Source organism: Abrus precatorius, unplaced genomic scaffold (genome assembly GCF_003935025.1).
Source record: "Abrus precatorius isolate BTA unplaced genomic scaffold, Abrus_2018 Scaffold4, whole genome shotgun sequence".
Taxonomy (NCBI): Eukaryota; Viridiplantae; Streptophyta; class Magnoliopsida; order Fabales; family Fabaceae; genus Abrus; species Abrus precatorius.
This window is the reverse complement of record NW_020874384.1, coordinates 18,632,296-18,646,219: the sequence shown is the minus strand read 5'-3', so window position 1 is coordinate 18,646,219 and position 13,924 is coordinate 18,632,296. Positions and strand designations below refer to the sequence as shown.

At 31.3% G+C, this 13,924-nt stretch overlaps 2 protein-coding genes across 3 annotated transcripts; both read left to right on the top strand.

Moving 5' to 3' along the window:
* The first annotated feature begins 3,614 nt into the window (after positions 1-3,614).
* Positions 3,615-7,951, top strand: LOC113864511 (interferon-related developmental regulator 1-like). Of its 2 annotated transcripts, none has more exons than XM_027498311.1 (13): positions 3,615-3,973; positions 4,109-4,277; positions 4,361-4,441; positions 4,761-4,855; positions 4,931-5,046; positions 5,150-5,260; positions 5,394-5,503; positions 6,312-6,621; positions 6,730-6,807; positions 6,889-6,939; positions 7,044-7,133; positions 7,251-7,328; positions 7,583-7,951. In XM_027498311.1, the coding sequence occupies exons 1-13, from the start codon at positions 3,964-3,966 to the stop codon at positions 7,631-7,633; spliced, it is 1,350 nt and encodes a 449-aa protein (XP_027354112.1). In that variant the 5' UTR covers positions 3,615-3,963; the 3' UTR covers positions 7,634-7,951. The 2 variants fall into 2 exon arrangements, with proteins under 2 accessions (XP_027354112.1, XP_027354113.1); XM_027498312.1 differs by having other exon boundaries at positions 4,373-4,441; positions 7,583-7,832.
* Positions 7,952-11,595: 3,644 nt separating this feature from the next.
* Positions 11,596-13,320, top strand: LOC113866262 (increased DNA methylation 1-like). Its single transcript, XM_027501140.1, has one exon. The coding sequence runs from the start codon at positions 11,596-11,598 to the stop codon at positions 13,318-13,320; it is 1,725 nt and encodes a 574-aa protein (XP_027356941.1).
* The last annotated feature ends 604 nt before the right edge of the window (positions 13,321-13,924 follow it).

Here is a 13,924-nt window from a genome sequence, read left to right as displayed (position 1 = left end):
TCCACCATTCATGCGTAGTGAAAATACGTTTTCCCACCCTTTGAATTATCCCATGCGAATGTTTAGAAAATAACGTTACATTCTTTATTTATTGCTGGCAGTGTATATCAATTGATATCAATTGAGCTCAATTATAAATAGTTAATTCTTTTGACTCAATCAGAACAATGATGGGAAGGATTTATAGAAAGCTAGCAAGTTAATTGAAGGCAGATGAGCACACGTATAACTTATGAACATTTGGTGATTATACTCGGGCGATGCATGGATTAATAATTAGTCGATCATAGTAATATGTTTTTTTAACTGTGCATTGCATGTATAACTTTGAAAACTTATAAATATGATGCATTATTTATATGATAGACGAATCACATAAATTGCACAATCAATTAAAGAGTGCACAGTCTGTCAAATTATTTATTTCAATACCGACGAGGTGGAATAAAAGAACTCTTTGAAGTTAGTTATTTTATAGCTCTTATTAATTAGTGTTATTAGAATATTAATTTAAAGGTAATAAATATTTTTAAAATATGTTGAAAATCTAATAAAATTATTATATTTTTTTGATATATTAAAAATGCTCATTAAAATTTGCTTATTTTACGTAAGCATACTTGGAATTCGAGCAGTTATTCAACGCTTCAGAAAAAGAAGATCGGAAGCCCAAAACAAGCAACCCAATTTGGAATTACTCTCCTGAGGAAAGCTGCACCATGTATAAATAAATCTGTAACATTGCAGAAAAAAACGCATTAATTTACCCTCATTGTCTGGTCAATGACACCGGTTGTACGATTTCAGCCAAAAATGAAGGATAATGAAACGTTGATCCACCAAGCTGTGTGAGGAGATCGATATCCAAAAGCTTGCATTAGTTAATCTCTTTAATTTGTATCACTTTCTAGATTTTTTTTATTCCATTACTTTTTAGATTTATACACGCACAATCTCAAAAAGCATGCAGCAGTTACTCACTTTAATTTGTATCACTTATACGGTCCTTATAAGTTATAACTGATTTTATACGCACGAAGCTATATTGGTAGCAACAGCAAAGTGACCAACCTATTGCCCAAAAATAAACATGGAAGAGAAAATATAAGAATAATAGAGGCTAAAGATTCGAAGTTGGGGGTTGGTGAAGCAGTCAACAAGCCATGTAGAATTGAAGGAGGAAAGAGCTGTCATGCAGGGGGTAAAATAAAATAACCCCCCAAAACTCAATGATGGGAATTTTTTTTTTTAAATGTTTAGTTTTGTTATTGGGCCGTGAGAGGGAATTGGGGGGTTGAGGAGGATAAGCTAAGCGAGCATGATTGTGGTGGGTGCCTTATAAATTTTCTGACACACAAAGGGGGGATTATATACCCCACAGCCACTAACTCCCATACCATTTCTTTCAACAAAAGTGGCCTATTCATCTTACCTTGTATTTCATGACAGGGTAGTCAGAGGGTATAGGAGTTTGGTATTCCCAAATCCCAATGCTTTGACTGTCCCTATCCCTTCTCTTGTTGTTCAAATTTGCCACTCCCAAAACCCACCGGGCAGTGTGCTCACATGGCTAATTTAGAACCACTGAGCCATCACAACAAATCCTCCAAATAAAAACCATTCCTGGCGCCACACGGCTCGCCCTTTTTAGGTCCAACTCCAACACCCGGCCCTTCATTTTTTAACGTGTTTGCATGTTTTGCAGCACCACAAAACAACAACTTTGTGACAACAGCATCATTTCCAAACGCTTCGGGCTTATTGAACACAGATAAGAGAAACCCCTCTCTAAGTCCCCATACCATATGATTTAGTTATCATTCACGGACCCGTATCTAACACTGTCAGTTTCATTTTAGTGTTAGGTACAACTTTTTCTCCCCGTTGTGTCATTCAATCGAGATACTTGTAGTGAGAAAATGCGAGGTGTTTTTACTGTTTAGCTTGACTTCTTCTTTTCATTTTCAGTTTATAAAGAAACGCGGAATATAATATACTTTGTCTTCGACACTTCTTTTCACAGAACGATGAAAATAATAAACTAAATAAATATAATATTGTATTTACACAATTGTTTGTGAATAAATCAATTAAAAAAACGCGAACAGGTTCAGTGGTTTGGGATGTGAACAAACCTACCCTCCTCCCCACTTTTTTCCCGCCATAGATTTACACCTTTAAGAACCCAGGGATAAAAAAACCTAATACAAATCCATTATATGTGGAAGAATTAATTTTTTGTGTTGTAACGTTTCTCTTGTTTAGTGTTAGCGCCAATAGGGTAAATATTTTATACGAATATCAAATTTAAAGTTTTTTTTTTTTTTAATAATTTTATATGCCATAACAACAGGGAATATCTTTGGTTCCAAACTAAGATGACTTTATTGTCACTCAAAATTTTCAACTGTCACTCCTCTTTAAATATTTTTTTTATACAAAACAAGCTTCTTTATTGGTCAATTGAATTAATATTTATAATATTTAAATAAAAATATCTTAAATGAGAAGTGGCAATATATAGTTTGCACTAACCATTGACACTTACATCAAACTAACTTTCTGTATCTTTCTCTCTTTTTCTGAGGGAATTACTTATGGTTTGTTCTTTTGTTTCCATGCATGGAGCAGCTTCTGTAACCTTTTGTTTTGGATCTTCTGCAGCTTCTGTAACTTAAGTTGCATTTTTTCGGGGGTGCTCTAGTTGCAATTTTGTTCTGGATCGAATCTCAATTGGATAGACCAACTATGAAAACAAAAAAGGAGGCCCATAGAAAAAGGGCCGAAGCCCAATAACAGAAGACAGTGCATACTGGATAGTTCTGATATCATTTTTTACTTCCCCCACTTGATCTGATACTTCAACAAGGACTTGAACTAAGAGCCCAATGACTGTCCAAAATGGCTGAGCATTTATCCAGCGTGATCCAAAAGACAGGCCCATTGCTCTCCGGATTGTTGTCAAAAAGAATATTCAGGACAGTCTCACTAATCAGTGCCTTTAAAATATTTAATAAAAAATTAATGTTAGAGTTGAATGGAAAAGTGTAAATGACGTATTGTCATACTTTCTAGTAAAATATTTTTACTTGAATTTTTTAAAAAGTATCTTAAAAACTCTAATTAAATTTTCCTTAAAAAACTGTAAAGCCATATAAAATAATAGATAATAAAATTACCCCTCAAGATACATATGACTCTGGCTGCCGTTTGACCCAAATATATAATTATGTCTTTTGGGTGCACATTCTACCGTGTTCCGAATATGCAGTTTTGTCTAAAACCTTCTAATTGTAAACACAAACCTTTGTGTCCATTTCCAAGAAAGGTCTTTTCGTACTTCCCAGAAAGTTAGCGAAACGCAGGGCGTACGTGCAACATCATCGATGATCCAATCCAGGATGAAACGACAAGGCAAAGTAGACAGACACAACTTACGTCACGTGTTCCACGCAGCCGCGCAAGCGAGAACCGTGTAAGAAAAATGAAGCCACGTGTCACCAATAGCCACGGGCAAGTGAAACAATCCAACGGCTTCAGGCGTGCCATGCAACCCCATGTGAAAAATTCCCTTTATTTTGGTCACAATAAATAAACAAAAATAAAAATAAAGAATTAAGAAAGGCCTTGCCGTGCTTCCAAAAGATTCGTATTTTTAGGGTTCCATCTATTTAGATTAAAATCGTAATCCTAACCTTCTTTATCGCCAACAATCCCTCTCTCTGAGAGACGCTCACGAACTCCAATTGATCCCCTTAGAATTTTAATGGCTTGTTCATCATCCAATTCAAAGCAAGTGTTGTCGAAGTTCTCAGTTTTTAACTCATTTTCCATACCTTGCGATTCTGTTTCTTCCCCTGGCACACTTGATACTTGTTCATCCGTTTCTTTCTCAAATTCCGATTCGTTCTTGTAACACGAATACCTTAGTAACCCAACTAACAAAGCAAAGAAGCCGTAACCATGGGAAAGCGTAAGCCCCTAAATTCCTAGGGTTTCTTTCTTTTCTCTCCACATCCACCTGCGAATATCGGTCCAACTCTATTCAAATTTCTGTTTGTTTAATCCATTCACTAATTAATTGATTGTTGTGTTATGCCACGTTTAGGCAATTCTCAACGTAAAACTGCTGCGATGTTCGATAGCGATGACGATAGTAGCGTGACTTCGTCGTCAACTGCTCGCTCTGATCTGATGTCGGTATCTGGGGGTGAAGATGTGCAATTTGATCAAGATTCCTTGCTCGACCAAGCTCTCGATGCATTAGACGAGAAAAGGTACTTCGCTTGCCATCATCAATTTGAAATTTACACATGGATGGAACTAAAGATTTTATTGTTATTATTTTTAATTTATGAAGGGGTTCCACGAGGGAGAAAGCTTTGTCCTCGATCATTGATGCTTTCAACAGCGACATGCAGCATCAGTTTGTGGACAAGAAGTAAGCTTCTGTCTTTATTTGCGTTAATTCGTTATGCTGTGCAACTCTCTTTATTGCAAAATAATCATCAAGATAATTGTATAAGTGACCGTATGTTTTGAGAAATGAAATCAAATTAAAGAACCTAGTTATGGCCGAATCATTCTAGCCTTTAATATATGTATTACAATTATGATCCTTTTGTTTTAGGTTTTGTTGCTTGCACTATTTCTAAACTAACTAACAAAATTAATTGACTATGTATGTATGATCGTGCACCTGTTTATTTATCTCTCTAAAGTGACGATTGTCATAACCTAGAGCTTATTTCCTTTATCAGATTTGCTACCTTACTACATCAGTGTCTTGCTTCAATAAAAAAAGGATCCAAAAAGGCATCTGCTAAGGAGATAGCACTGGCATCTCATGCCATTGGTAAGATTTTGAGTAACTTTCACATATTTCATACTGACTCCATTTAGTTGAATTTTTAACGACATTCATATATAGGTTGTTTGGCCTTGACTGTTGGATGTGGTGACAACGCTCGTGAGATTTTTGAAGAATCCATTCGTCCTTTGGATGAATCTCTCGCATTGAGGACAGATGTTTCAAAGACACCATCAGTAAGTTGGAGTTTGGAAATATTGCAAAGTCTTGTATTCAAACTTTTCCTTGTGATTCCTTACAGTTTTGATGCTGAGTATTTTCTGCTTAATGCCTTTAAAGTTGCTGGAGTGCTTGGCTATAATCACTTTTGTTGGAGGGAATGATGAAGAAGAAACCGAACGATCAATGGACATAATGTGGCGAGTGATTCATCCTAAATTAGGTTCCAATGTAGGTATCTGTTTCAAATATACTAAATTTTTTCAAGTTGCTGATCAGCCCTTGCGACTCTTGCATGTATTATGTTTCTGATAACAGTTGTGTAGCATTAAGTGCAAAGGCAATAACTATTTTACCTGTTTAGGTTGTTGCAGTCAAACCTTCTGCTGCATTAATAACTACTGTGGTGTCTGCATGGTCTTTTCTCCTCTCTACTGTGAGCAATTTGAAGCTAAATTCAAAAAATTGGCAAAAGTAAGGAGTCTGTTCTTTTGCATCTATTTTGATTTGATTATGCATGAGTTTGTCTTAAGTAATTTGCAATATGCATTTCACGCATCTTGGAAGAGGATTCTGATAGGTAAATTATTTTGCTTGTGAATATCATAGTTGATGGGGGTCCCACTTTAACTGTTTCCTGGAACCCCAAAGTGCAGTGCATTTGTAATCTTGATTGCTGAAAATTGTTACTGCAACTTCTTGATGCCTCTCTTGTTTGCCATTATGGAAAAGAGCTCAGAGAGGAGGAAGAGTGTGTACTCCAATTTTTACTTGAGTGAAAAACAGATGGACTATACTGAACATGCAATTATTCTTTCAATTAAGAAAAATGGATATATTTGTTGAATTGAAATATTCTATAATTACTGTTGGTTTAAAATTTGAACTATGACAGTAGCTAAATTTGATCTATTAAGTTTGTTATGCAATAACTTAAAAGTTTGATATTTAAATTTTCAACCCTTGACGAAATTGCAATCCTAATGGAAAACCGTGCCTACTGATAATTTGATCTTGTTGATTCTAATTCTATTTCTTCATGAATTTTTTTTAGGTTAATTAGTTTGCCTATTTTCAGTAATATAAAGGTAGTTATAGTGTGGGTAGAATGAAAGTTCTGGAAGGATATTCTATTGGACAGGATTAATTATTTTAGATTTAAATTACGTCTGTTTTATTTGTGGTGACGATATGTATTAATAATCTTACTACATACTATATAGAATTGAATTCTATGTAGCATTTCCCGGGATCCAACTTACTAATTTTATTGTTGATGCAGTTCAATATCTTATTTATCTAGTCTTCTTGACAAGGAAGATAGGTCTGTACGAATTGCTGCTGGTGAAGCACTTGCTCTAATTTTTGAGATTGGAGTTATAGAAAAATTTTCTGCTGAGTCAAGCGGTGCAAATGATACAACTCAAGAAGAAAATAAACCACATGAAAGCTACATATTTTTACAGGGACTTAGAGGAAAGGTGATAAATCAATGCAAAAATCTTTCTATGGAGGCTGGTGGAAAAGGTTCTGCAAAAAAAGATCTTAATAGTCAGAGGAACTTGTTCCGAGATATCTTGGATTTTTTTGAGGTATTGTAACTATTGTTGTTACTGCTATGTTGTTATTTTTATTATTATTATTTGAGAATAGAAGATTTATTGCTCATGAATCTGATTGATCTTACCTTGTGATACTAGTATGGTTACTCACCGGAAATTTCGATGAAGATTGGCGGTGATTCCCTGCAGACATCATCATGGTCCGAAATGATACAGGTATTTTTTGCATACTGTTTTTTCTAGTACTTAACAGAATCACATTTGTTGTTTTAGCATTTTAACATCCACATTTTGCAGTTGAATTTTATCAAACACTTTCTTGGAGGAGGATTCATCAAGCATATGCAGGTTGGCTTTCTCATGCTTTTTCTTTTGCAAGCTTTTGGTTATTGTGAAAAGCTGTAATCTTGAGGTCTTACCCTTTTCCCCCCTCCTCTCCCTTGGCAAATTAGGAAAATGAGTTCCTACATGATGTCTTTGGTTTCTCACCAAAGAGAAAGTATCTCAATAACAACGAACACAGAATGTCTGGTGGTGAAAAGGTAAGTTTGCGAGTGATTGGGCTCAATTATCTTGATTTTGTATGAATGATTTTCACCTTCTGTTATTTGCCCCCACTTGTAATCATGCGCTGATCTTCTTGATTCTCTCACATGCAGAGAATGTACAAGTCTCCAAATTCGGTTTTGAACAAGGCTAGGACGCAATTACTTAATAAGCAGCGGTTATTATCTGAGGTTGGCATTCTTACCATATTAAAAAGCGTTGACTTTTTTCTTGCTGTTGAAACAATACAACTTCAAATCAATGGAATGTACCATTGAAATAATACGTTTTACCGTTCTCGGAGCCTAGGTTCTGAATTTCATGGTTGTTCTGTGCAAAGTCGGTTGTGCATGCTAATTGCCATTTATGCAATTTGTGGGCTTACTCTAATCGGCGTACGTATTCTGAATTGATATGCTTAGGTTTTTTTATTTCGTTTTAACAGGGCAGAAACTTCGGCCACTACGCTGTCGGCATGGTTGACGAGGAAGCATGAATTTGACTGGGGAAAACGTTAATTATGTCTCATTTAAAGAGTCGATTATTCATTTCACATACAACATTTAATATACTTCATCTGTACTCGTGCTCTGTCTAGTTCTGTTGATTAAGACTTTATCAGTTACTATGTAGATTGACACAAGATTTATGTTATGTCATGAACGACAAGTAAATAATAACAAATATTAAGAACGGAATTCTTTTGTCTCGAAATATATATTGAAGTGGTCTACAAGATTAAAAAATGTTACTATTTACTAACTAAAAAATGTTTGATTAAGTTGTATTTTTATCAAAATATTATATTATCACTGCTGCATCATTGTTTGTAACATTTTATTTATATTTAGTATAAAGGTAATATAAGGGTGTTCAATTTTTTTCGCCAGTTGCGTTTGCCATGTCATGTTAAAATTTAATGAGAATAATTATTGTTTCAATTGATAGTCCAAATTCTTGTGATATTATATTCTTTATAGAAGTATAAATAAAAAGGTAAGTATATTTATCAGCTCTTATACTTATAGTTGATATTAATTTGGTCAGATAATTATAAATTAATTTTTATTTTTAAAAATTGTTTTAGTATTTATATAAATGTTTCATTAAGTTTTTTATTTTGATTTTGTAGATACATATTAATTAGTGTAAAATATAATAATTAAATGCATGTTTTAGTTTTTATTTTAATATCAAAGAATTTTTTAGTGATAGTAAATGATTATAAATGAAAATTTTAAAAGTATCCTTTTTCCTTACGTGACTTTAAAAAAATAAAAGATGTTTTAATAATCATATTATTAGTTCTAGAATATTGCTTATAATCATCATTTCACATTCAATTTTTTTTGAAGTCAATAATGAAGCTTTAAAATAAGTCATAAAAAAAAGAGAAATCAATCAAAAAAAAGTTGTCTATATTAAAATAAATAAAAATATGACACGTACAAAATTCTCAAATAAAAGAAATATAATGTTTAAAACTAAAAAGAAAAACACTTATATTTATATTTCTCTTATATCAAATGATTTTAAAATTTACACATTTTTTTTTATCATCTATTCTCTATTTAATTTCTTTTTCTCTCATTTTGTTTTCTTATTTTTTTTTTTCTAATTCAATCAGTATTAAGTTTGTTGCGAAAATGAATGGATCACTTGTACCATGGCATATCCGAAGTGCACTTTCGATTACCAATTATTGTACGACTTTTTAGTTTGAAAGTCCTCAAGAACATGCGGGCTGTTTATATGAAAAAAAAATAAAGAATAAAATATTAGATAAAAATATTTTTTTATTTAGTTAAATCTATAAATAAATAAAATTTAATTTTCTAAAAAAAATAAAATTATCTTCTTTTACGTTTTCTCCTCAAAACTCAATCCACATGGAACCATGTTTGACCGATCTGGTTCAGACCCTAATGCAGTCTTTCAAAGAACCCAGTCCCGATAAAGTAAACATCTTCCCCCACCTCTCTTGTTAATTGCATTCTCTGTTTCGTGAAGTCCCATTATTCATTGAGGTTGGGTATTATAACGATGCAGTCACAAAATTATTGGTGTCTTTGGTCGGTCAAGTTGTTTCTAAAATGAAGTAATAATTTCTTGGTACTTTTTTTTGTTATTGTCAAGGCAAATGAAAATGTCTCCTTTCTCCTCTTGTAATTCAGTTCAATATATTTTTTACTTCTGATTTTTTAGATTTTCTTGCATTAACTTAATAAAACATCATTCACCAATACTAAGATATTTTATAACGTTTTATAATTTTTACTAAAGATACAAGGAAAAGGTAATAGATTTTTATTACACATTTTTATTACGTATTTTTAAGTGCACGTAACCAAAAAAAAAGAAGGATATAACAGTATCATGTGATACAAGAAGAAACGAAATCCATCAGACTTGACAAGGATGACAAAGATACTTATGACCAGTTTAGTAATGATGAGAAAGTTGTGCAGAGGATTATTCTGTTTGATCTGTATGTATACTGCATGTGTGGCTTCTTTCTTGGTGATTGATTTCTGATTTGTATCTTCCGAAATATTTGCATAAATTATGTGAATTTATTCTGCACCAGCTCACAAGTCTGAAGTTGTTTCTCAATAACATACATTATATAAGGCGAAAGCAACTGAGTGAAGCTTTTGGAGTCCAAAGCACAGAGGACCTTTGTTATTATCAAAGGCATCTTAGATAGAGCAGAGACATTAATGCTGACAATATCATTCCTTCAAGCCTTGCCTACTTACTCACTCAATTGCAAAATTATCAGTGTGCCATTTCGTTTCTGCGCAGAGATTGGAGGATCCAATGGAATCATATATGGAGATAAGCTAATTTAATTGTTGGCCCTAAGCTTGACTGATGTGTTTATACTTTTTAATAATATTTGGCTTGTAATTTCTAATTCTAGTGTAGCAGATTGCTAAAACTTTATACTCTAGATTAAGTAACAACTAAATTTTATATTGAGATAATAAAGAATGAAATCATCAAATATACTGACAATTAGTAAGTTATCATAATAATAATAATAATAATAATAATAATAATAATAATAAATCATGTATAAGATGTAAAGGTGACAATTAATATTTGATTAGTGATAATGTTAGTGTGTTGCACAAGTTTATTTTAATTTTAAACAATTAATTTTAACATATAAAATATGTTAAATACAATTATCATATACAGTAAAAATATATAAATATAAATTAATTTGAAATGAAAAATAAAGTTATTTTTAAGAAAATTAAATCTTAATGGAATATAATTTTATTATAATTTTATATTATATTTAATATTTTAATAATATAAGCGCATTTTTTCTTTTATGATTAAAAAATTGAATAATAAAATTTTTAGTAAGTTATGATTTAAAAATATTAATTTTAAATATATTTAGGTAATTTATTTTACACTTTATTTTAAATTATATAAAATTATATTTTAATTATCTGAGCAATTTAAAAATTATATTTAATCAATATGTTACAAATAATAAATATAATACTATTTAAGTATATTTAATATCTATTAAACAATACTTTTAATATCAAATTTAAGTCAATTATATATATTTAATAAAAAAATTATGTTGAATGAAAAATGTTAATATTTATTAAAATTTTCAATTTAATAAATATTAAAAAATAATTATTTTTGTATAGATTTTATAATACTTATTTTTTATTAAATAGAACTAAATTAAAGAGATATAATTTTTAATAATTAAAAAATAAAGAATAAAAAAATCTGAAATATAATATTCAAAATTAAAATGCAAAAAAATAACATAATATTTAATATTATAATATTTTTATTTATTTTATTTTTAATTATGTCTTATTTAATGTATAAAATATTTATTAATAATGATTAAAATATTACAAATTTAAAAATAATCATGTAATATATATATATATATATATATATATATATATATATATACTATTTAAGAAAAAATCTTTATTAACATAGAAAATCACAATTCAAAATTTTAAAAATCATGAAATCTTAATTGCTTAACAACCCTTTTAAGATTTTGAAATTGATGACCACGATATTGAAATTAAAGAAATAGAAAGAGTTGTATCTGAATTTTTATTTATTTTTTGTATAGGTTTTTTAAAACTTTTAAAAATATAAGATTTTTAGAAAAATTACATAAATATAATTTTGTTCAAAAATTTCCAATAAGATTTGTTTATGTACTTTTTAAATATTTAATTATTTTTAAAAAAATTATCAGACAACTTTTTTTTTTAATATTTTTTTTAAAAATTACTATCAATGACTTTTAAAATTTTATTATTTTTTTTTATTTTTTATCTTTGAATTTTTTAATCTACAATCAAAATTGCCCTAGGCAACTTTTAAAATCTCTGTTTCCGTAATTTTTCAGATAGGAAACCTTATTTAAAATTGTTATAAAGCAGAGTGTGAGTAATGGCTCCGACTTCTTCACCTCCAGAGATCAACATTGAACCAGAGTATTGTCCTCAAGCCATCATTGATTGGTGCAACCACATTGCATCACAAGATCACAAGCCTCGTGGTTCCTCCTCAAGGGACCTTTCCTTAAAGGCAAAGAAGCACCTCTGTGCATTGGGTTGGAAATTTTGGTACATTGACAAGAAATATAAGTGGGAATTGCGTTACACTTCACCCAACAATGGCAAAACTTATATTTCCCTCAGAAGGGCATGCGAAAGTTGCATTGCAGAAGGACTCGAAAAGGGTACCCCTCAAATTGTTCCCGTGCTTCAAGAACACCCTTCAAAACCCAAGAAGAAAAAGCAAAGAATATGCAAAGAGGAGAGACAAAGCGATGCGGAGGAACACTCTGAATCAGAGTTAGAAGAAAGAGGTAGAGTTGTAAGAAGAGCCAAAAGGGTGTGGAATGAGGACGGGGCACAAGGTTCTGGTTCTTCACAACGTAATCCTCGAAAAATTATATCTTGGTTGCTTGATAACAAAGTTGTGGCTTTGCATTCGAGAGTTTTTTGTGGAGGTGCAAATAATGTGGTCAAGAAGGGGAAGTTAATGCATTGTGGCATTGCCTGTGATTGTTGTGGGTTGGTTTTTTCTATCTCTCGATTTGAGGCTCATGCTGAGTGTAACAAGCATAGACCTTCTGCTACTATTATCTTGGAAGATGGAAGATCTTTGTTGGATTGCCAAAATCAAGTCTTAAGTTCAAACGCGAAAGTGGTCAATGATAGCGTTTGTTCACATTGTCGTTTTGGTGGTGACGTAATGCTATGTGATTGTTGTCCCTCCTCATTTCACCTTGATTGTTTAGGTCTTGATAGTGTTCCTGACGGTGATTGGTTCTGCCCACGATGCTGTTGCAAGATTTGCCACAAACCCAGATGCAAAGAAGATTGTGCTGATGATCTGGATGATAACAGTGCTCTAATTTGTGATCAATGTGAGCGGAAATATCATGTTGGGTGCTTGAAAGCTAGAGGCTTTACCCGTCTGGGCAACCATCCTCCTAGGAAAATTTGGTTCTGCACTAGAAGCTGTGAAAAACTATATTTCAGACTGCAGGACCTAATAGGAAAAGAAAATCTTGTGGGTGAAGATAATCTAATTTGGACATTGTTGAAGATAGTGGAAAGTGATGAGAGTGAAGAATCAGATCCTTCATCTCGTGAATTTGAAGGGTTGAGTAAAATAAAAAAGAAGCTTAATTTGGCTGTTGGGTTATTGCATGAGTGTTTTGATCCACTTATTGATGCTTTCTCAGGGAGAGATATCGTTGCAGATGTTATTTTCAGTAGAGGCTTAGAATTTAGTCGTCTTGACTTTAGTGGATTCTATACTGTGGTTTTGGAGAGGAATAATGAGTTAATTTCTGTTGCCACTATACGGATTTTTGGTCAGAGTGTTGCTGAAATACCTCTCGTGGGTACCTGGAGCAAGTTTAGGAGACTGGGAATGTGTCGCATCTTGATGAATGAGATTGAGAAGAAGTTGAGTGATTTGGGAGTACGGAGGCTCGTTTTGCCTTCCACTCATAATGTGATACACACTTGGACTAACTCTTTTGGCCTTGAAAGGATGACAGTTTCAGATAAGTTTCAGTTCCTCGAACATACCTTTTTAGATTTCCAAGACACCATCATGTGCCACAAACCATTGCTGAATGCTTCAATTAATTATTAAATAGACTAAACTTTTCATGTATTGAGCAATGATAGTTATGTGATAGTTGCTTAAGGTCATTAACAATCTCTGCACTCATCCTTCTGATAGTAGTTTAAATGCTTATAGAAAAGGGTGTAATACAAAGTTATGACTTTAAAATAGTCAATTTCAATATTGATGGATTATTTTAAAATTAAATAGTTGAGATAAAAATATTATTTTATTAGAAACATAAAATTATTTTTAAGAAAATTAGCACTTAATAGAATTTAATTTTATCGTAATTGTGTATTATATTTAATATTTTAATATAGTATATGTGCATTTTTAGTAAGTTATGTTTAAAAATAAAATATTAATTTTAAATATAATAAGGTAATTCATTTTGTATTTTATTATAAATTATATTTTTAATTATCTGAAATTTATAAAATATATTTAAATTATATTTAAAATGCTTATATTAAACAACATCGAACATAATTACATTGATAAAATAATAAAATTTTAAATATATTTTCTTTCATTATATATATATATATATTATTTTATATATCATAAATATTATTTTAGTTGATTGTACTTTGTTTTTATTAAATATAATATTTTGTGCAATATTAAT